The sequence below is a fragment of the Plecotus auritus genome (assembly GCF_963455305.1).
Source record: "Plecotus auritus genome assembly, chromosome: 7".
Classification (NCBI taxonomy): Eukaryota; Metazoa; Chordata; class Mammalia; order Chiroptera; family Vespertilionidae; genus Plecotus; species Plecotus auritus.
In genome coordinates this window covers 147,392,239-147,416,462 of record NC_137774.1, presented here as the reverse complement: position 1 = coordinate 147,416,462, position 24,224 = coordinate 147,392,239, and the positions used below count along the sequence as shown (strand labels likewise).

At 45.2% G+C, this 24,224-nt stretch overlaps 1 protein-coding gene and 2 pseudogenes across 3 annotated transcripts in view; all 3 read right to left on the bottom strand.

Moving 5' to 3' along the window:
* The window catches only part of PLEKHG4B (pleckstrin homology and RhoGEF domain containing G4B), a 76,031-nt gene extending 56,819 nt beyond the window's left edge, over positions 1–19,212 (bottom strand). Inside the window, exon 1 of the mRNA XM_080681132.1 lies at positions 19,101–19,212. Within this exon, the coding sequence (XP_080537258.1) occupies positions 19,101–19,148 (48 nt within the window). The 5' untranslated portion in view covers positions 19,149–19,212. The remainder of the gene's footprint in view (positions 1–19,100) is intronic.
* On the bottom strand, positions 3,343–3,739 carry LOC308253371 (small ribosomal subunit protein eS25-like; annotated as a pseudogene). Its single transcript has one exon. The product of its transcript is annotated as a small ribosomal subunit protein eS25-like (transcript).
* Positions 13,384–13,934, bottom strand: LOC308254606 (endothelial differentiation-related factor 1-like; annotated as a pseudogene). Its single transcript has 2 exons — positions 13,715–13,934; positions 13,384–13,661 (listed from the first exon to the last, which is right to left on the bottom strand). The product of its transcript is annotated as an endothelial differentiation-related factor 1-like (transcript).
* Positions 19,213–24,224: the final 5,012 nt, after the last annotated feature.

The following is a 24,224-nucleotide window of genomic DNA, read 5'->3' as shown; positions in this document are numbered from 1 at the left end:
ACACACACATACACAAACAGATGCACACATGCAGACATGCATGCACAAACATACACAGAGACAGTCTCCCGCATGTGTGTATACCCATACGCACAGGCACACACATGTACACACACACTCAGAAAGTGCGTGAAAATTCACCCCACTCCTGCCTGTGCACCCCCTGGACTCAACCTCTCATTTTTTTGTCCTCACTTCTCACCCAGATCTGTTCTCAGCCCCCATCCAACAGCAGGAGCAGCAGAGTGAATCTCAGCACAGCTTGAAGCCTGCATAGCAGTCGTGAGAAAAAACTCTCTAATTTGAAACTCGTTTGTAAAGTGCAGTGCTAAATCTTCATTACCCTGGATACTAAATACTGCTTGCAGATTTTTCTTTCAAGCTAAAAATAAATATATTAAAATAAATAAGTATGCAAAGTATTTAAAAACAACACTGTGTATTGAGGTCTAAGTTGTTTTTTAAAATCCCAAGAGTAAAATGTCTAAGGACTGGGACTTTCCCCTGAAAAAAACAGGGAGCTGCCTGTTTCCTTCAAGTGCCTGAACATAATTAAGAAAGAACTGCAATAGGCTATTCCCAGTGCTTTCATATTCAAACAAGGGTTCTTGACATTTTACAGCAGCTGAAAGGCAAATGCAGAGGAAGCCACTCCTTGCTGTGGCTGCCCTTTCCGTCTCTTTTCTCCCTTTTCCTAATACTTCCAGGTTAGGGTCCTGCAATGAGTGCCTCCCACCCTAGACTTTTCCCTGGAACTGGACCTTCAAGCTATTTGTCAGTGAGTGACAGTGGTATTGTTGAGGTTACCGGTAGGCCTAGCAGTCACAAAGGTCTCTAAACACCTTATGGGTGTCAAGATGGCCTAAGGGCAGAACGATGGCCAAAGGCAGTTGCTCCCAGGAAAATTCTGGACTCAGTGAAATGCAAAACCACAGCAGGGGCCTCAGAAGCAGAAACACTGCACAGGGAGCAGCATCCCCTGCCATCTGGTTGCTTCTGGAACCCAAGTTATACACGGGAGCTGGCTCTCGGGATATCCCGTGTGAGTCATCATGGACTGCAGCTCCATCTGGGTCTATCTCTCTGACTATGTCCCCACCCACCCCATCGGAGACCCCAGGCACCACTTTAAACCCTTCCTGGTGGAGACAGCAGCATCTGCCCCCTGTGGACTGGGTCTTCTCTCCCTGACCAGGGCTTCCCAAGCCTGCCACCCGGGGCATTGTAGCTCACCTCACACCTTCCACAAACACTCTTGGCCTTCCTAACCAAGGTAAGCGCTTCTTTCTCAAGTCCAAAATTGCTCACTTAGCACGTGGCTTCGTCTTCTTGTATGTCTCCAAAACCAGACTCTGCTTCCAGGCCCTGCATGTATATGGAGATAAGTTACACCAAGAAGTGTTTAGAGCAGCCGTGGGCAAACTACGGCCCGTGGGCCGGATCCAGCTGTTCTATCTGGTTCTCTTGCTCTCCCCTCCGCTCCTTTACTTTGAATTTATATTAGTTCACACAAACACTCCATCCATGCTTTTGTTCCGGCCCTCCGGTCCAGTTTAAGAATCCATTGTGGCCCTCGAGTCAAAAAGTTTGCCCACCCCTGGCTTAGAGGATCTTTAGAAGAGAGACACAGGGAATGTTTGTCCAAGTGTTTACCACAAAGAAGGCCGGGCTCCAAAAAGAGCATCGTTATGTGAACATGACTCTGAGGGACAGGAAATGCCTGGATTCCACTAAGGCACTGATCTGGCATAAGGCAGAGCAAACACTGTGGTGGACTGTGTTGGTCACAGAATCCCTGTCCACTGGCATCAGGCATGGCCATGCGACAAAGAAACGTGGTGGCCGTGGCAGATGCCAGTTCTGGAAGAAGCTTTTTGAGCCAGCACGTGTCACCATTTGTTAGTCAACACCCCAGAGAGAGGCCTGAATCACTTGATGTGATGAGTGTGATGGGTGCATAGCCTGAGTGGGTCATCACTGTGCTGGTCACTGAGACTCGGGGTCATTGGTTACTGCAGCATAACCTGCCCATCCTGACTGATGCTCTCCAGGGCCTGGAACACGGATCTAGGGTACACCTGAACTCGGGTCTTCGCCCAGTAGGGCAGCCACAGCACACACCTTGGCATCGGTTACACCTCTACCGAGGGGCCCTCCTGGACTGAGCTGCCTGCAGACATGTCAGTGCATCCTGAGCAGGGGCTGGTTCTCAGAGGCTTCCTGGATAGACTAAGCCCCATGAGGTAACTTGAGGAGTAGGACCTTGGGGCTCTGTCCCCCAACAGTTGGCATGGTGGCTCCAGGGTGAAAGGTCCACTTGGCATTTCTCAATCTTGTCTGTATTTCCAGAAGGCTGAGACTGTTCTAAAAACAACTCAGTTCTGAGTTTCATCACCCACAGATTTTGCTTTTCTATGGTATGAACGCTTTACAGTTGTCAGGGCCAAATTAGGAGAATGCCAAAAGAAAGGAACCATTTTGGGTCATTCTTCAGGGCTGTACCTTGTGTAACAGGCCCAAGAGGAGAATCCAGAAAATAATGTCTCCAAATATAAACCCTGAAAACATCTTCTCTGAATTTATACACTACTTACTAAATGTGACACACACAATCACCTGACTTCAGCAATTTAAAGCTGGTGTGCGGATTACAGTGGATTATGGGATGCCAGGGATCACTGACAATGAAAATCCGTTAAGAGTGCTAAACACTCAGCCCAGCCACAGTCCGCCGGCCAGCGTGTTACAACAGCTCCCCTTTGCAATCTTACGCCCAGAACCGTGCTGGGATGGTTGCCAGAGGGGCTTCTCTCAAGTTTATGAACAGACTGAGGCTGTACTGCAACTTTCTTTTCTTTTCTCCCTCCTTAGATGCTCAGATCCACCTGGAGCAAGGACTTTCCAGGTGGCTTATGCCCCAATTTATTTTTAAACTGATCTCAAGTTCTTCCTTCTATCCCAGCTGCCCAGACTAAACTTCCTGTTGTGGAGCTGGCAGGTGTATTTGGGATTAGACTGCTGTGTTTTTTTGTTTGTTTCAAATATAATTTTAATTAATTTCAGAAAGGAAGGGAGAGGGAGAAAGAAATAGAAACATCAATGATGAGAGAGAATTATTGATCAGCTGTTCCTGCACACCCCCTACTGGGGATGGAGCCTGCAATCCAGGCATGTGCCCTTGACCGGAATCGAACCCGGGACTCTTCAATCCACAGGCCGACGCTCTATCCACTGAGCCAAACCAGCTAGGGCTAGACTGTTCTTTTTTTTTTACTGTGGTTGTTTGTTTTTAATTTGATAAAGTTTTATTTTTCAAAATGTATAGCTGGTGGGACCTGTTGTTCACACATCTTCACCAATAGCTGGGGCATCCCCACCCTTGGTGTTTCTGGTGTAAATTACTTGAGCTCTGTGCTTTGAAACTAGTTTACTAAGTCCTTTACTAAGGAGCTCCTGTAGGGCTGCCCTGGCCAAGGAACCATGGTCCTTCACCTCCCATGGTGTGGAGCCTGGCTTCAGACTCTCAGAGACAGCAGCTGGGTTTATGAGCTTATAGGTGGGAACTTCCTTACAGAGTTTGTCATATGTTGCTTTGTCAAACAAGACTAGGTTACTGAGCTTGTCCCGAGCTTTGCCTTTGGACCACTTCTTTTTGGCCTTCCCCAGATTTGTTCACTGGTTCTTTGTCTTTCTTGGCCAACTTTCCAGCATCTTTCTTTTTCTTCTCCTTGCGCAGCATAGAGAAACTCAAAGAGTAGCTGCTACCACAGCTGCCTCGATAAGATGAATGGGTTAGGCTCTTCTGAAGGAGAAATAGGACCGCCAGCAGGGTGTCCACATACCTGCCCACCATGTGGCCTCTGAACCTCCAAACTGTAATGCCACACACACCATAGTGGTAACTGAGGGCACTTCACAGTTTATAACCACATTTAACTCCTATGACTGGCAAAGCAACCCAGCCCCATAACTCTATATTAAATCTGCAATTATGTCATCAGCCATTCTATCAAACCTACCTCCACACAGAATGGGCCTTGACCTAATGGGGTTTTATCTCCTGGAGAATCTGCCTGTACCTGGCACACTCAGAATCTTCCTCTTGGTGTTCTTTGGAAAAGCTGCCTCAGGATCTCACCTGGATCTGCGGGGCACCCTGTGTCACCCCAGCTCTGTCCTTGCTGCTCCCTACGAAATGCTCAGCAGTCCCCAACCTATGACCCAGTGGTTGAAATGTAAACAAAGAAGAACACTAGTTTGTGGCATGAAAATTATGTGAAATTCAAATCTCAGTGTCCATAAATTAAGTTTTATTGGCACACAGCCACCCATAGCCTATGGCTGCTTTTGTGGTATAAAAGGGGAGTTGAGTAGTTGTAATCAAGATCATGTGACCCTTCAAAGCCTAAAATACTGTCTAGCCTTTCACAGAAAATCTGCTGACCCCACTCTCAGGGAGGGAATTCCTGCCAGGCAGTCCAGGGGCAGCCCCACCCACCTCCCATCTGCTGCCCCCATGGTGTGGAGCCTGGCTTAGCATGGCTGCAGTTCTGGGTGAAAGCGTGGAGGAGGGAGGGCTCTGCTCACACCATTCTCTAATTCAACATACAAGTTTCAACTAATTGTCAGTGACATGTGACCCTTCATGATTCAGCCCAGGACAGCTCTGCTCCGTGTGCTCTGAGGCTGGGCAAGTTGGTGGTCCCAGCCTGCGATGAAGGGCATGGCCACCAGGCACCTCTGTCTGTGGGGGCTTACTCATTTCTACTCATGGTTAAGTGAATGGAAAGTGTCTAAAGCAGTCATTTAAAGTTCTGTTATTCTTTTTTTTGTATTTGACAGCCTAATAAGCTACAGGGGAATTCCCAAATGGGGAGGGAGGCTATGAGAGTCCTGGGGTGTCCCTATTGCGTGGCATGTTAGGGAACGATGGCTGCACATGGGAAGTCGAGCACAACCTTCGCCACTTGTTGTATGATCACTTGGTCTGTACACAGGACAAAGCAGCTGCAAGCACAAGGTCCCAGACCAGCCGTGGGCAAACTACGGCCCGCGGGCCAGATCTGGCTGTTCTATCCGGTTCTCTTGCTCTCCCCTCTGCTCCTTTACTTTGAATTTATATTAGTTCACACAAACACTCCATCCATGCTTTTGTTCCGGCCCTCCGGTCCAGTTTAAGAACCCATTGTGGCCCTTGAGTCAAAAAGTTTGCCCACCCCTGTCCCAGACCAAGGTCTGCCATGGGCACAGGAGCCTGTCATGGCAGCAGCGACCAGGAAGTGACCCCACCTTATAGTTCACTTGTCGATCCTGCAGTGGTTGGTCAACAGACCCAGTCCTGCCCTCAGCAGACAGAAGACAGAGCAGGAAAGATGAGAAACAGGCCACATGGCCCAAGAGGGTCCAAATGGAGGTGCCAATGAAGAGGAGGCTGTCTAGGCAGTGGGCAGTGTCCCCAGGGCCAAGGCAAAGGTGATGGTGGTGGGGGTGGGGGGATGATGACACCATATGTAAATGTCACCTGGAGTTCTATATTGGTTTCATAGTACAAAGAGATTTCTGCACATCTGGTTTCTTCATATGTAAAACAGGAAAATTACTAAAATTGAATTCATCAATTATTCCACAATGGTAACAATTTATTTTATTTTAAAAGGACTTTAAAGCTTTTTTTTTTTAATACAAAAGGCAAACTGACAATGAGATGTTGGTTTTCAAGGCATTTTGGCTGAATTTAATTCTTTTAGTTCTTTGAAGGTATTCAATAAAAGTGTACAAGACTGTTACTAACCACAGTCAGCCCAGGCTGGGTTTCTCCTGCCAAACGTAATTTCAGTTGGAAGTAAGAGTTTTGTCTGTTCTAAACCACGGCTGGAGCATAGAGATTACATCAACTTAAAACATCTCCTGTACTCCTAATAACACCAAACTTAACTTTCTACATTGGGCCCTCCATCGAGACCTGGTCCATTCTTTGCTGCTTAATTTCTCTGAAAAACCCTTGGTCAGGATAGGAAAGTGCTCTTGAAATGTGTCAGCGCAATGAGATGTATAGTTTCTCAAGCATGAAGAGCAAAACTTATTCTCATCCTCCTAGTGTTTTGTTGTCCTTTTTGGTTCACATCATTATTAAAATGAGCCACAACAAACCACTTCAAAAACAGACTAAGTTCCCTTTTGTCAGAGTCCAGCTGCTTTGCCAGCGTCTGCCTAGCATCCGGTCTTCAGCCAACACACCTGGCGTCCCCACACCTTTCCCATGCAATTTCCAACAGAGAAACAACTAATTGCTGTTGATATTCTTGTGGAAGGGTTGAAACTAATTTTTCTAAATTGTAGATCTGACAGCAGATTCCACCGAAATCACCAATTACAGGTGTGTTTCCCCCCCCACCCCCACACACACACTTTCAGATTACATGCCAACATATATAAAAAAGGAGCAGATGCATAAACACTGAGTGGGAGTGTGACACTGTATATCTGCACTGCTAGTTTGAAAATGTCACCTAACGTCTTTCCTAAGCATTCTGTGGGCAGGGGTCCTGGCCACAGCTGGGATGCTACAGCTGTGATTAAAGTCAGGAATCGATCTGATTTGGGGTTCTTCAAAATGGGGGTATAGGAATCCTAGAAAAGTTCCTCTCAGACTGGCAGTGTTTCTCTGCTTGATGATGTCTTTAAGGAACCTGTACCAAGGTCCTAATTTGATTTTAACAACTAAGGTAAGGAGGACCCAATGTATGGTATTAATGGAAAAGCACAGATGGGCATGCGCTTTAACTTACCCATGATTCCTGTGCTTTTCCTAAAGGACCTCATGCTTTAGACTTAATCTTTCGTTTCGGTGGGACAGGTGATGATGCTGACACTGGGCTGAGGTTGTCTGGGAACTGGTGCTGATACTGGGCTGAGGCTTTTTCAGGAATTGGTGCTGGACCTGGACGGAAGCACCTTTGTTTTTTTCCAGAAGGAGGTTGGAGTGAAGGCTTCAAGATTGCATGTCAGGAGGCAGTATGGGAGTGCAGGAAGTGGCAGATGGTAAAGCACAATTTAAGGTATTTTATGGAAAATGCAAACTCTATACACGTGATAAAAACAATAACAAAAAGTTATTCTAATGAGAAACCTATGATGTATGTACTTGGAGTGCTAAGTAGTCCTTTGCATGGCCTCCCTGCCCAGGAAAGGCAGGCCTGGCAGGTATGGCTGTACATAATGTGAACAGGCTCCTGGCGTTTCCAATGTGGGGCACAAAGAGGGTCCAAGAAAGACATGCGCAAGAAAACTGTTGGGGATCCTGAGTCTAAAGATGAAGCTGGAGCCTGGAGCCCAAACCCACACTCAGAATGGGCATGGCAGGAGGCTTACCAACTGTTGGTATTCCAGAGCAGGGGAACTCTGATGCAAGTAAGCAAAACATAGCATGGAGGAAAGGTGTTGGTGCAAACTGGAAAACAAGAGGTGTAATGCCCAGTGGTGGCCAGGCTCAGTGTACAAGCAGCCTGGACCTGGCAGAGACCTAAGAGTGGGCTGGCTTGTGAGGACAGAGGGTGTGTCCACATCTGCTGGGGGCTGGCTGCACGCTGTGTAGTCGGCATGTCTGCACAGCATGGCTCTGAAGTGCTCCCACCGGAATTATAGCACCTAGCTTGGGAAGGGAGTCGGGAGACACCCAGTTTATGAGCACCCCCATCTACAGTTGGGACCAACCCTTATGGTTTACAATGCAGTCACCAGGAGGAAAAGATACCCAAGTCACAGGGTTCCCCAGACAATTTGGGTTTTCACCTGTGGTCCTGGCATTACCTCCCTTTTCCCCCTTCAAAGTGTTCCAATTTGGACAAGAAATAATATGGCCACTCTGCTTATAAGATGTGGGCTTCCTTGAGCCCATAAGGTAGTAGTTTCAGCTCAAGTGACCACAGATTAATTACCCTGTATTTTCACAATTTGCTTCTCTCCCAACTGGTCTAACCTTTGAGTGAAGGGTGGGAGGCAAATGACAATAGAGATGATTGAGAGGTAGAAGTGAGTAGAAGTGAAGGTGAGTGAAGAGTCAAGGTGAATGAGGGTAGAGGTGAGTGAAGGTGGAGGTGAGTGGGAAGGAGGTGGGTGAGTGAAGGTAGAAGTGGGTAAGGGTGGAGGTGAGGGAGGGTGGAGGTGAGTGAGTGGTACAGGTGAGGAAGGGTGTCCTTGAGAAAAAATGGAGGTAACAGGGAGGTGAGGAAGGGTGGAGGTGAGTGAGAGGTACAGGTGAGGGAGGGGGGAAGATGAGGGAGCGTGGAACGGGGAGGTGAAGGAGTGTGGCAGTGAGTGAAAGCTGGAGGTGAGTGAAAAGTGGAGGTGAGGTAGGGTGGGGGTGAGTGAGGAATTTTTGTAGTTAATCCTCACCCCGAAGGTATTTTTCCATTGATATTCAGAGAGAGTGGAAGGGAGGGACGCTCCAATCACTGAAACCATACTGGCCAGGGCTGAGTGAGGAATTTTTATTAGTCACTAGTAAATTATTTGACCTCTGAGCCCTTTCAGGACAGTGTTTCAACTGCAGAAGGCAAGATCAGGCTTGCTGAACTCTCACAAGGATCTGGCAGGAATTCCGTAAATAATGGCAGCAAATCCAGAGTGATGGTGGAACATAGTGCAGAGATGTGTGGACATGGGCAAGTCATGAGGATGTAGAGATCATGTGCCTGCATCCAGGGACATTTGGGGAAACAGAGGTGTGCGGTTAGAACATGCACCTGGGTTCTCTGGTCAGTGCTGTCCAAAGCCCCTCTCCTCCCAGGGTGGGGGCACTGTTCTCCCATCTCACATGCTGTGTTTCACTGACAGTATTTAAATTTAAAACCAGTGAGCACTGAGAAATGTGTCGTCTATGAACAAAGTCTGGGAAGGAAAACTGAGAATGAAGCACTCAAATTAGAAATGAAGAAGTAAAACTATCTCTTTTTGCAGATGATCTTATATATAGAAAATCCTAAAGAATCTATAAAAAGCCTAATAGGGCTAATAAATGGATTTAGCAAAGTTGCAGGGTACAAGATCAACATGCAAAAATCAGCTGTGTTTCTAGCAAAGAACAATTCAAAAAGGAAATTAAGAAAACAAGTCCATCATTCAATAGCATCCAAAAGGAATAAAACACCTAGGATTCATTTAATTAGTGAAATGAAAGACATGTACATTGAAAACTACAAAACAATGCTGGGAAAAATTAAAGAAACCTAAATAAATAGAAAACATCCTGCATTCATAGATTGAAAGACTTAATATTGTTAAGAAGTCAATGGTATTCAAAGCAATCTGAACAAAGGCTTAGCTGGTTAACTGAGAGATGGAATCTCTTTAGCTCCAAAAGAGAAAGGACACTTGCTTCCCCAATAGGAATGGCAAGTGGGGTGATGATTTGTTCAGATCCCTGAATCCAGAGTGATGGAGCTGGGCACCGGGACTGTCCAGTATGGTAATGCAGCCAATCCTAGAGAAGACAGCGGAAGCCCCAGGGAGAAGAAGGAAGGGGTTCACCCTGAAAGAGGGGCCTGTACCTTGAAGAGCATTGCGGTTCTGGTGGTGTCCGGTATGCTATTGTTAGGTGACTAAGAAGTAGTCCTATAGGAATACCCGCCTCATTTGGCTCCTCCAGAGATGTGCACATAAAGGCTGGGTTTCCCAAGAAGTTAGTTCAGACTCTACAGACCTCAAAATTTACATGGGAAACTGTGACTCCAAGACCAACAAACCCCACAACAGTCAGCCTCCTATTAATTCTAAGGTGGCCAAAAGGAGGATCCTTTGATACTTCTAAATTAATGTTTGTGTGAACAATTAGAAAAAGCCAGCTTTCCAATTAGGCAGAATGAATGGAAAGAAAATGATTAGAGACTATCTCAGAACTTCTCCCCTAAGCTAAAAAGGCCTTCTCCCATAAGCTAAAATGAAATTATGTACAAGGATTTACGAGAGAGAGAGAGAGAGAGAGAGAGAGAGAGAGAGAGAGAGAGAGAGAAAGCATTTAGATAAACGAGTCAACCTATGTCATTTAGGTGGCAACCCAATTCTTTGAGGTATTAAAAATGGCTGTCTTTTTTTAAAAAAGGGGAAGGTCATTTGGAACTTGATTTGTCAAGCAAGGACAGATATAAATTGTAAATGCCATCAAAACAAAAATTGGAATCAACTCTTCTGAGTCTGTTTGTGTGCGCATTAATGTATGTTGTACCAGTAAATATGAGATAATGTTCTACCTCCGGATGTTATTGCTAAAATTAACTTAAAGGCAAGCACTTGTAAGGATTGGGTATTCTAAAATTCTCAGAAATATAGGAACTAACTCATGCTTTTCAAGTTCATGTCTCTAAGATTAATCTTTAGTAAATAAAAGCTAGCTTAAGTTTGTTGGTTTAAGTAAAACAGACATGTCTTTATTTTACCTGGGTTTTACAAAAATAAGTCCTTGCTAATAATTGACTTTGATGTCTGTGACATATGTTTATGGAAGTTAAGTGATTTTAAAAAAAATGGATAGTCAGGGATATGGGAACCCAAGGCAGCCGCTTGGTTCTTTTCCTGGCTCCCTGGCTCCCCACTTTTTGGTTTTTGCATTCCTCCATGCATCATAGTGCATTTAGCTGAATTGAATGAAGGAACTTATGAGCTGACATCTTATCCTATTGCCAATGTTTGAAAGAGTTACTTCAAGAAAATGCCAAGTTAGTAAACGATTCACAATGAGCTCCCAGAAGATAAAGATCATTGACTATCACCTGAAGATTTCATTTATTGGAAAGGACACCAAATAAAAGACACTCTCCAACTTTGCTGAATCAGACCTTACCAGGAGCCTAACCAGGAATGGACATCTACCCATCTTTGATATTGCCTCAAGGGACACCAGAAACTCCACTAACATCAGAGGTAGACAAGATGTCAACAAGGCCTCTATACCAATGGACTGATATTGAACTCAGAAACCATTCTATTTGTCTTTATCTGTTAATGATATTAGTCATACTAATAGTTATACTTGTTCTTTGGGTTTTTCTATATAGTCCAACTGAACATGTATAAGATAACAACTATTAATACTCTTTTTTTTTTATGACTATGTAAATGTTATACCAGATGCCAAATACAGAATAATGAGGCAGAAGGCAAAATTCAGATCATGATAGTTCACAGGATAGAAATAATCCAGTATTTTTTCACAAGAAAAGCCGTAAGACCTGACTGCCTTCCAATTACCTACCTTTCCCATTTCAAGAAAACCTGGCCTCCACTCACATCCCATGGTTACAGTACTGCCCCATCCCCAGTGGTCAATAAGATAACATCAATACTGAGACTTCCTAGGAACAAGCCTTCATAGCACTGTGAGATCACATTAGCTGGTCAAAAGATTGGCCATCAATGCATCCTTTGGATAGATTTATGACTAAAAGGCGGTTATTGAAGAAAACCAGGTTCTATGGTAAGTAACCTCACAGGGTGAACTGATCATAAATTCCTACCTGGGAAGATCATGGTGGGTAGTCACATCCCTACCATGGTATATAACTTCTTTACTAAAAGGCTTATCTTTGCTTTAAGCAAGCCCTGTCCATTGCTTCTGTACATCTAGGTTAACATACCTTTGAAATGCCCCCTTTTACCCCTCCTTCTTTAATCCAATCCCTGCCTTGCTTTCTCCCACCTTCATGTAATCTTCCTTTTGTTCCCTCCTTAAGTCCAAATGCATACAAGAAACTGCAAATTGTTATTTTCCTGAGAACCTGAAATCTTGCTCCCTGGTATATGTTGTCAGTTGACTCAAATAAACTCATAAAAATTCTCTACAGAATTGAGGGTCCAGAAATAAACTCATACACTAGAACCCATCCAGGGTTCAAAGACTATTCAATAATCAAAAGCTAATTTTGTGGACAAAAAAAGGGTCCACATACTAAACCTGACAAGCTCAGGGCAGGTCTGCATGGTGGGCCTTACAAACTCAAAGACTGAAAGTAACCACATGGGGTGGTCTGAACATACAAATTCCTAATTAAAAGTGGGTCATGGCAGGTAGTCATGTCCTCGACCTGTAGTGTCCTTGACAAAGATCAAGTTTTACTTTAAGTAAACCTGTCGATTGTCTTTTTGTATCTAAGGTAACATACCTTTGAAATATCAGAATAATCTTTTGCAGGAGACCACAGAACCCTTCGTTGTTATTTTGTTCCTTAAATACCATCTCTATGCGCTGTAAATGTTGACTATCTGGTACCCACCAATGTAAAACAAATATGTGTCTCTCCATTTGGTTTTAAATCCAACCTCAGAGATTTCCCCACTTTGCTTTCTCCTGCCCCCTTAATCTACCACCAGTGGAATCCTTGTGTCTGCTCCTTTGATTCTAATGTATAAAATAACGTGCAAAACTGCCTTCTCTGGAGCATTTTCTCAATTCATTGAGATTTTGCTTCCTGGCAATTGTGGTCAGTTTGGCCCAAATAAAGACATCAAAATTCTCTACAGGTTTGGACATTTCTTACACTAACAATTTCAGCAAATGATGCTGGAAAAAGTCTACACACGAAAGAATGAAGTTGGAACTTTATCTCACACCATACACAAAAATTAACTAAAAATGCATAAACTATAAAACTCTTAAAAAATCTTCATGACCTTGTATGTGGCAATGATTTCTTAGATATAACAACAAAAACAAGAGCAAATATATATATTGGACTTCATCAAAATTAAAAATTTTTGCACACTGAAGATTGAACCCTATCAAGGAAGTAAACAGATAATCAATAGATGGGAGAAAATATTTACAAATAATATATCTGATAAGAGTCCATTCCAGAATATATAAAGAACTGTTGAAACTCAACAACAAAAAGACAAATAATCCAATTTAAAAATGGGCAAAGGACTTGAATAGACAGTTCTCCAAGGAAGAGATACAGATGGTCAACAAGCACATAAAAAAAGGCTTAACATCAGTACTCATTAGGAAAATGTAAACCAAAACTATGGTGAAATACTCCTTCATACTCATTAGGATGATAAAAATAATAATTTTTCAAAACCAGAAAATAAATATAGGTGAGGCTGTGGAGAAACTGGAATCTTCACAGTGTCTCTAACAGTTGCACTGGAGGTAGCATCTTCCCTCTCCTGGACCAGCCTGGGCCACCCCAGCCACACACGCCCATATGAGGGGCTCCCACTCAGCTCCCCCAGGAAACACACCCACAATTGGGCCAAGGCCCTGGGAGAGGAAGGTGGTGTTTTGTACCTTAATTTGAGATTTGGGGGCAGGGAGGCAAAACAATCAGGAGAAGCAAACACTTTGCAAGGTTTTGTTTGACAGCAGGCAGGTTCAGGTAGAGGGGGTTCCTAGGCAGGGCTGATACCCTGTGTTCTACTAGGCTGCGTGAAGAGACCCATGCTGGTGCTGGTGGTCACGGGGAACCAGCCGGATGAGATCAGCCAGAATGCACTGATTTCGAGGCTTTGTGTTCCTATCACCCTTGGCCCCTTCTCAATCGACTTCCCAATGTCCTTGCCTGGAGCTTGAGGTCGATGGCTCTCTCAAATTTGCCCAGAAGCTGATTATTAGAAATGGCCTGTCCACTCTTATAGTCTGCAATGACCTGTGGCTTTTCATTGATTTTCGCCCCCAGATCCTTCTGCACCAGTCCCTGGCCCTGCGGATCACCCTGCCCACCTCTAGGGCCACCCAGTTGTGGTGCAGCTCCTCAGTCTCCCGGTCCAGCCTGGTATGTTCTTGGTGATCAAATGCTGTTTGTTCTGGCCAGCAGCCCATTTTGTGGAAGTTTCCACATCTCCTCTTCTCTGGGCCACTAAGATGGTCTGGACTTGGCATGTGCAGCTATGGAGGCCTTCTTGTGCAGCATCCTCACCGTGTCCCCGTTGCTCTCAGCCATTGTAGGGCGAGCAGGTCCAGTGGCTCTGTGGCAGCTCCATGTTATATGTATTTTAACACAATTCAAAGAGTCGCATATTGTATTATTCCATTTTCATGAAATATTCAGAGTAGATAAATCCACAGACAGAGAGCACGGAGTGCTGGGAAAGGGTGGAATCGGGGGAAACTGCTTAATAGGTGTGGGGGTTTACTTTGAGGTGACATAAATGTTCTGGAACTAGATAGAGGTGGTTGCACAGCATTGTAAATGTTACTAAATGCCACTAAACTGTTTGCTCTAAAATGGTTAATTTTACGGTATGTCCATTTCACCTCATAAATTATTTTTTAAAAAATTATTTTTAGTACCTTCCAGAAACTGTGCTAAGATCTTTTTCCTCATTTGTTGCTGTTGCTTTTGCACATGCTTTTCCTGTGTAACATTGCACTTTGGGGACAGGTTACATTAGTCTCCAAGGCTAGTCAGCACATGTCACTGGCCACCACGAGTCTCTGTGCTACAGTCAAGTATGGTAGAGTCTCTACCAGGGGTGGGCAAACTTTTTGACTCGAGGGCCACAATGGGTTCTTAAACTGGACCGGAGGGCCGGAACAAAAGCGTGGATGGAGTGTTTGTGTGAACTAATATAAATTCAAAGTAAAGGAGCGGAGGGGAGAGCAAGAGAACCGGATAGAACAGCCAGATCCGGCCCGCGGGCCGTAGTTTGCCCAAGGCTGCTCTAGACACACAAATGTCAGTTTGAGAATGAAATGCTCACACCTTTGCCCACTGTGGTGCTCCACACTGACTAAATGCTTGCTCCAATTAGGTTTTCTCTCTTTATTTTTTTTAAAATACATTTTGATTGATTTCAGAGAGAACGGGAGAGAGATAGAAACATCAATGAGAGAGAATCATCAATCTGCTGCCTCTTGCATGCTCCCTATTGGGAATCGAGCCCGAAACTCGGGCATGTGCCCTGACTGGGAATCCAACTGTGACCTCCTGGTTCAAAAGTCAGCACTCAACCACTGAGTCACACCGGATTAGTCTCTGAATTACCCAGAAGAAAAGCTCTGAGACCTGGGAAACCAAGTAGAGTTCATGGCCTATTGATTTGGGCACTTTCACAAAACATTTCTTTTTAAAAAAATCGATGATCATGTTGTTCGAAACAGTACATAATTGCAGTTATAATCCCTCTTCTCAGTTGATATCTTTGAATACAAAAATACCTTGAAGATAACTTCATTGAATATTTTTCCTTAAGTGATTTGACAACAAATTAAAACGTAATCCTTTTTACCTCTTATTTGTAGTAAAATCTCTCTCTCTACTACAGAATCACAGAATATCAGCTGACATTTTTCAAGTACTGCAGATGCTGTTCTAAACATACTGTAATGCTGTTATCATCCCCATTCTAAAGATGGTGAGTTGAGGGGCTGGCCTGCACACCCACTCATGGGGAAACCAGGATTGAACCCAGGCCCCTCCAGCAGCACAGCCTACATCCAAACCTCTGAGCCACTGCCTCTGCGCCACACTGCCCTTTGTCTCATTCTAGCAGGGACAGAGTCAAGAGCTCTCAGAAACTCATTCTAACCCCTTCACTCTCCAGGCTAAGTCACCTGATGGCCGCAGCTCATTACAGGTCAAAGAGTTTCCACTAAGCCAAACCACATCTCCTCCACTTGACAATGAAGGGAGGGGTCATCCTCCCAGCTGCCCTTTCCATTCATTTGAAATTAATTCAGGCATTTCTTTTCTGCTCTGTTCACCATCATCCCCACCCCCAAAACACACACACAAAGCACACTCATTACGTCACATCAGGGTTTATTGAGCCTTTCTCTGTAATTGTCTTGGGTCTGCTTTGACTATATCCCGGAGACAAACAAGGTTTCCCTGGCTGCTCCCTCAGGTCCCACAGGGCAGGCTCTGCATCTGTGTGGCCCAGAAAAATTTGGGGGAACAGAAGAGTGAAAGTGGGCTTTAGAAGAGGGGGGAGGGTCACCATCATGTGACAACTACTGTGTGCCATGCACTATTCCAGGCATCAGAGAAACAAGGAGAATGAAACAAAGACTGGGGAGACAAGCAATTAAGGAAAGCCAGACACCAGTGATTTTAGACCCTCATATGGAGGAGACCCACAAATGGAGAAACCAAGCAGGAAAGGGGCTGGGTGGGGGAGGTGTGAGGGCGATGTCTACCAGGACTGGGGGTCCTGGGTCAGGGGGCTGTGCGCAGGTGAGGTACATCTACTTATTACCTAGCTGACTTGAATAATTCTAGTGCAGAACTTGAAATTAGTTAATTCCTAACCGTTGTTGCATTAGATTTAACCCCATTCCTCGGTCTCAGAAACATAAGTAGTTTTAAAGTGACGTAAAAGAAATTCACCACAAAGTATCTGTTGCACAATCTGATTTTCTGAGTTGGGGAAAATTCTGTTAGGTCAGACACTTGTCTAAAAGTATCTGAAAGCTCTGTTTTTGAGAATTTGGGCCCAGATGTGAACAGAGACACCTGGAAAGCTGTCCCAGATATCAGGACAGAGGCAGCTTTCACCTTGAGGACATTCAGCTAAATGATGAACTGAGTTTCCTTTCCAGAAGCATCTACAGATCCATGTTTAAATTAGACCCTATGGTGCTCCAAGAGGTACTGGGGCCATGTGCTCTTCCTATACACAATGCATAGACTGAAGCTCAGAGAGGCTGAACTACTTGGCCAAAGACAGGCAGCTAACCCAGGATGGATGCGGGTGCACATCCAATCTCTAAGACCCCAGGCCTGTTCTCTGGGCACCAGGTCGGGGTCTGGTGCCTCTTCCCCACTCCACAGGCACCTGTTCTCCTGGCCCTTTGTAGGGTACATAGCGAAGGTAGAATGCCTTCTCCTCACAGAACTCCAGATTCCCCACGCACCCCAGGATCAACACGTGTAGGACAAGACTTTGCACCTCTCAGCCCACGCTCTGCACCCAACCTTCCTCACCCCAGCTTCCTCTCTTGACTCCCCACCCCTAGAAGTGTGCTGGGTTCATTCTCCTCAGCTGGACCAGTGAGCCCCGGCCCAGGGATGCAGTGAAGAAGCCTCAGTCCCCACCCCCAGAGATTCTGGACTGGACACAGAAACCCTGAGCTCAATACTGAACAGTCACCCCACTGCTTCATGGCTGCTTCTTGGCTGGGAGACACAAGGCTACAAAAAGCCTTGCTTTCCACCATCTGAAGAATGGGTATCCCACCTGGGTGGGCTGCTATTAAGGCCTAGCAGGTGCTACATCAGCGGTGGGGAACCTTTTTACTGCCAAGGGCCATTTGGATATTTATAACCTAATTTGCAAGCCATACATAATTATCAACTTAACACATTGCGGACGGATGATGAGAATTCTCGTATTTTCTGTTCTAAGGGCTTGTGGACAATCACGAGAATTCTTTAAAAAGATATTAGCTTGTAAGAACATGTAATAAATAACTTCAAAATGCAATGGGTATTTAATTTTAAAGCATGCCTTTAACATTTATGTAAAACATTTTTTGTACTCATTCAATAGAAACTTACCTGGGTAAAGCTAGCAATAAAACTACTAGTCCGCAATGTGTTAGAAATTAGCCAGCTATATTTGATCAAACATTTTATTAACTCACCCTTAATGCCTTGGCAGGGCCAGACCAAATGATTTCACGGGCTGTACCTGGCCCTCGGGCTGGACGTTCCCCACCCCTGCTCTACATGACTCGTATTTTTGTTCAAGCATAAAGAGAGGACACATTAGTTTTGTGTGGAAGGAGGGAGGCAGTGGCATGTGAACTGAGCTTGAATGATTCTCTAAAAAGAAACACTGAGATCCTGGGACCAGGGGGCTCCTATGTTGGGTTGGATGATTCAACCAGTGAACACACATCTTAGCTCAAATTCAAGGCCGACTTCATTTCCTTATCTTTTACAAGTATTCACGTGAGACCACCACCGTGAACTAACAGATGCCACAGACACAAAGGTCTTCACTTCACCAAGGCCATTTGGACTAGACCCACACCAGACAGCTGCAATGGAATCAAACATGAGGGCTGTCCTGCTAGCCACAGGTTATCCAGCATCCAGGCCCACCACCCACCAGGAATGTCAGGACTCTGTTCCCTGGGGCCCATCTGAACAGTTCACTCTGCTCCCAAGCCAGGCCTCCTTGCACATTTGCAGATTAGACCCAGCACAGAAACTCCAAAACACGGCACCACCTCAGATGCAAAAGTGGGTTTGTTGTCCCGGTTACAGATGCCCAGCTCTGCAGATAGAATCCCATCCCGTGAATGGAAACGTGTAGCGGTTGAACATCTCCGCCTCCAAATACGTTTCAGAGAGCAAACATTTCCCATAAAGTGACTGGAAAGTTCCTCCTGACCCAGAGACCCTGCCTCACTTCTGTCCACTTTGAACTCTGTCCACATGAAGCTGAGCAGCTCACCCTCCTCCCAGCGCCTGATGCCTGTGCAGCACAGCCATTTCGGAAGGCATTAATTATGCACAGTTTCAACTACATTTAATTTAATTTTGAATTATATGTTTTAATTGTTAATTAGATACCCGAAAGTACCAACTAAACTTTTAAAGTAAAAGTGCTGTTGGGTAACAGGAGTCGAGTGTAATTACTTTACCGAAACACTTTAATCTCGTTTCACAGGAAAAAGGGAAGCACAAACCCGACACACTTTTTGCATTTCACGCGGGGCAATACACACAGCTTCCACCGCACTTTTCCAAATTGGAAATGGCTGTCTTGTTTTACTCGTCAATGATCATTATTTAGATCAACTGACCTCCCAACCTAAAAGCCAATCCTGGCATTTCTTTCAGTAAAAATTCTGTGCCTCGGTGCACCCTAGTTCATTGGCTTGTCCCGCCAGCTTGGGCTAATGTGTAACTTGGGAGCATTCCCATCCTCGGCAGCAATCCCACAAGCGTCTTTTTGTCTCACACCCCCTCCTCCTGCACTCCCTCCGGACCCCAGGAACGCAAAGCCGTCTTGGAAAGCATATTTTCCTCATAAATATTCATGAGGTTAAGGGAAAAGTTTGCTAAACTGTATTCCGAAGACCGGAAAGTCCAAGGTTCCTCCCCTGCGGTGGCGGCGCCCAGGACCCGCTCCCCACCCCGCGGCCGGTCCCCTACCTGGGCGCCCGAGCCCTTGTCGCCGGAGCCGTCTGCGCTCAGAGCCATGGCGGTGCCGCCTTTGTCCGGCCTCGGGGGCCAGTGTCCCCACGGAGGCCGCCGCCGCCGGGAGCCGAGGCAGGAGTGGGGCCCGCAGTCCGCCAGGCGGACCCTCCCGGCCGCGCCCCCACCCCTTGCGGCCGCGGCGGCGGAAGCGGTGGGCGGACCCCGAGGGCGGAACCTCACCTCGTGGGGTCTCCCCGGCGGGGGCGGGGTCTGACACCTCCGCACCCCGCGGCTCCCAGGAGAGGGCGGGCCACGCCCTCGGGCTCCCAGTACAGAGCCGGGCGGGGCCTGACCTCCCACCCACCCAGGGGCTTAGCGGGGTGCGGGGCGGACCCTAAGTGCCAGTGCCCGGACCTGGCGCTCTCACCTGGGCGGGGCCCGCGGGCTCCTGCTCTTGGAGCTGGGGGGCGGGGAGGCGGGATGGGGGCATTTGCTTCTACTTTGTTCTCCCAAAGATTCCGGGACTTGCCATCTTATTATCAGACTAGAGACCGTGGCTCTGCACCCGGTTTCTGCCGGTGTAGACCCAACAGACACTTGACTTCTAACAGTGAAGACTATTGAACCCTGGTTTCCCCCAGTGTAGACAGATGTGGTGTAGACAGATGGGCTAGTGAAGACAGTTGGACCCCCGATTTCCACCAGGATAGAGAAAGTGGACTTAGATTGCTGCCAGTGTAGACAGACCGGCCTTCCCTTCCTGTTCCAGTGAGCACATTGCTTACGGGCTTCTCTATTGAGCCTTCTGGGCCTTGTCCCAGAATAAGGGGCTTGACCCCCAGAGCAGGTGCCTTTGTCCCTCAGCAGCTCCTCCAGGATCCGGAAGCTGACTTCTGGGGAGGTCAACAGTGACCCCGACGCCTGGTCAAGGTGCAGTCCTGAACTCTCATTCTTTTTTTTTCTTTTTAATTTTAAAATATATTTTTATTGATTTCAGAGAGGAAGGGAGACGGAGAGATATTTATAGAAACATCAATGGTGAGAATCACTGATGGGATGCCTCCTACACGCCCCCTACTGGGGATTGAGCCCGCACCCAGGCATGTGCCCTGACCAGGAATCCAACCGTGATCTCCTGGTTCATAGGTCAACACTCAATCACTGAGCCACCTGGCAGGGCTGGACTCTCATTCTTACTGGAGACTGGGGCCTGCAGGTGGAGCCTGTCCTGCCACACCTCTGTTGTGCAGAGGAAAGCTGGACCTGCACAGGGCAGGCCCCGGAGTCCTCCATGTGCTGTCTCCAGTCACAATATCTAGAGATCTGTTTCCTTCCTTGCTATATCCATAAAGTCAGGGATGTTTTCCAAGAAGTTTTTCCCAAAACTTGGGCAACTGAGATGGTTTCATTTATTCAAAAGGTACTGACTGGTCACCTACTTTTGGCCATTCGCTGCACAGCCCCGGTCAGGTCCAATTGGAGGAGACAAACAATAAACCAATGAACAGAGAACAGAAATCTGGATAAAGCAGATGGTCAAGGCAGAGAAGACTGTGCAGGGACTGGAAGAAAGTGAGGGAGCTGCTTGTGCAAAGCCCTGGGCTGGGAACGGATCTGGTGTGCTTGGGGCAAGCTGGTGTAAATAGGAGCGCGGTGAATGAGGGCTACTCGAAGTAGACAAGGTTGGAAAGGCTGCAGGGATAAGTAGGTCGTGGTTATGGGTTCTGTTTTATTCTGAGTGTCGTGGGAAACCACTGTGGGGAGAGTTTGGAAAGGAAGTGACACTATCTGATTTACATTCCAAATATCTCACCCCTGTCTGCAGTGTGGAGACCACAGATGGTTGAGGCAGGGAGTCCAGTCAGGAAGCAACTGCCACAATCTTGGTTAGAGTGATAGGGCTTGATCAAAGTGGTGATGACAGAGGTTGTGAGAAATGGTCAAAGCAGGATATGTTTAGAGGCAGAGAGCACTGAGAGGACAGGCTGACAGCGGCTGTGGAGAGGGAGGGACAGAGAAGCCAAGGAGGACACTGGGAGGCATTTCAAATTAGCTGAGCATGACCCATGCCCACTACCTCTAGTGTGCCCTCCTGCCTGCAGAAGTTGGAGACTGCAAAGCTACATGCCCCGGGTCATTGCGTTTGAGGTCACAGATATGCCTGTTTTTGCTAAGACATGCACCACATAAGATGTGGAAGGAGCCACAGGAAGTAGTGGCTGTCACAGCAGATGGTGATTAGACGTGTTTGGTTTGTTTGGGGCAGTTCAGGTCCTGTCCCCAGCAGCAACGGTGCTGAGCAGAAGGGAGCAGGGCAGTGGGAATTTTTCTAACACAGTCCCACAGCATGGTCAGGTGTTTCTCCAGGTTGTTGATGTTTCTGGCTGTTCCTTGTTACCTGACCCTCCCGTGGATGCTATAATCTCCCTAATATCTTCTACTACATCCCTTACTGCATAAATTAGCTCCAGTGGATTCTCCTGTCTGCAGGTGAGAATTAGCACCAAGACAGCAATTCAAGGATTCAGGGACTCATTAGCAGCTGAAAGTCAGTGTCACTCATATAGGAGAGAGTAGGGGAAAAGCAAGTTTTGGAGAAGACATATTAACATTGAGATGCCTGTTAAACCTGTAGAGTGGACTAGTCACTGAATGAGGTTGGTGCTGAGAGGAGAGGTCAGGTTGGAAATACAGATCTGGAAGCATCTACACATAGGTGTGTAAAGAGATGAGGAAACGGAATGTGCGAACAGAAGGAAAAAAGGACCAGGACTTAGCTGGGGAACATGCCAAAAATTGAAGAGGCGGGAACACTCCCTAATTCATTCTATGAGGCCAGCATTACCCTGATACCAAACCCAGATAAAGACACAAGAAAACTACAGATCTATATCCCTGATGAGTATAGATGCAACAAAAATTTAACACATAGATTCCAACAGCATATTGGAAGGATTATTCACCATGAACAAATGAGATTTATCCCAGAAATACAAAGGTAATTCAATATAGGAAAATTAATCTCATACTTCTCAGTAACAGAATGATGGGGGGGCGGGGTGTGTGTGTGTGTGTGTGTGCCGAGGAATGATGATCTGAATGGATGCAGGAAAGGCATTTCAAAAATCCAACACCCTTTCATAATAAAAGCTCTCAGAAAACTAGGATTAGAGAGAAAATTCTTTAATGTGATAAACAGTATTTATGGAAAAGACAGTTAACATCATAAACAATGATGAAAGACTGAAAGCTTTCTTCTTAAGATCAGGAACAAGACAAGGGTGCCTGCTTTCACCACTGCTATTCAACATTGTACTGGAAGTTCTAGCCAGAGCTGTTAGAGGAACAGAAAGAAATAAAAGGCATTCAAGTTGGAAAGAAAGGGGTAAAACTATCTCTGTTCACAGTGACATTATCCTATACATAGAAAAATGCCAAAGAACCCACCAAAAAGTTGCTAGAACTAATGGATGAATTTAGCAAAGCTGCAGTGTACAAGATCAACACATACAAATCAGTTGTGTTTCTATATAACAGCAATGAACAATTCAAAAAAATTAAGAAAATAAATCCACTTACAATAGCATCTAAAAGCATTAATAGCTTAGGAATAAATCTAATCAAGGAGGAGAAAGATTTTTATGCTGAAAACTACAAAACATTGTTGAAGTTTAAAAAGATGTAAATAAATGAAAAGACATGGTGTTTATGGATAGGAAAACAACTTTTTCAAGATGTCAATACTACCTACAGTGATCTACAGATTCAGCACAATTCCTATCAAAATTTCAACAGCTTTTTTCATGAAAATTGAAAAGGTGATTCTCAAATTCACATGGATTGCAGGAGGCCCCTAATAGCAGAAACAATCTTGACAAAAAGAACAAGGTTGGAGGACTCACACAACCTGAATTCAAAACTTACCACAAAACTACAGCAATTAAAAGTGTGGTTCTGGCACAAGGACAGAGATATAAATCAATGAAAGAGACCAGCCCAGAAATAAACACTCACATATATGGTTAAATGATTCTCAACAAAGGTTCCAAGAACATTTAAGGGGAAAGGACAGTCTTTTCAACAAATAGTTGTGGGAAAACTGGATATCCACATGCAAAAGAATGAAGTTGGACCCTTCATTCTTTTACAATTTAACTGAAAATGGGTCAGAGACCTAACTCTAAGTGCTAAAGCAATAAAATTCCTATGAAAAAATTATAGGGATAAAATCTTCATATCCTTGGATTTGGCAGTGGTTTCTTAGATGTGACACCAAAAGCACATGCAACAGAAGAAAATATACATAAATTGGACTTCATAAAAATTAAAAACTTTTATGAATTAAGGGATTGTATCAAGAAAGTAAAAAGACAACACAGAATAGGACAAATTATTTTTGAGTCATATATTCAACAAGGGATTAAAATCCAGAATATATAGCCCAGCTGGTGTAACTCAGTGGTTGAGCATCGACCCGTAAACCAAGAGGTCACTGTTCGATTCCAGGTCGGGGCACATGCCCAGGTTTCAAGCTCACTCCCCCGTGGGGGGTGTGCAGGAGGTGGCTGATTGATGATTCTCTCTCATCACTGATGTTTCTTTCCCTCTCCCTTCTTCTCTCTGAAATCAATAAAAGCATATTTTTTTTAAAAATCTAGAATATATAAAGAACTAAAACTCATCAGAGAGACAAACAATCCAATTGAACAATGGGCAAAGGACTGAAATAAACATTTCTTCAAAGAACTAATACGGATGTTCAACAAGCTCATGAAAAGATGTTCAGCGTCATTAGTCACTGGGAAATATAAATCAAAACCACAATGAGACATCATTTCACACCCACTAGGATGGCTGTAATAAAAAGAGGAAAATAGTAAGTGTAAGTGAGGATATGGAGAAATTGGAATCCTATATTGCTCTTGGGAATGTAAAATGGTTAATTTTACAGTTTTTTATTTCCTCAAAAAGTTAAACATAGAGCTACCATTAACCAAGCAATTCTATTCCTAGGTGTATGTCCAAGAGAAGTGAAAATATAAGTTCACACAAAAATTTATACACAAATGTTCACAGCAGCACTGTTTACAGGCACCAAAAGGTAGAACCAATGCAGAATGTATCCCCAGATCAACGAAT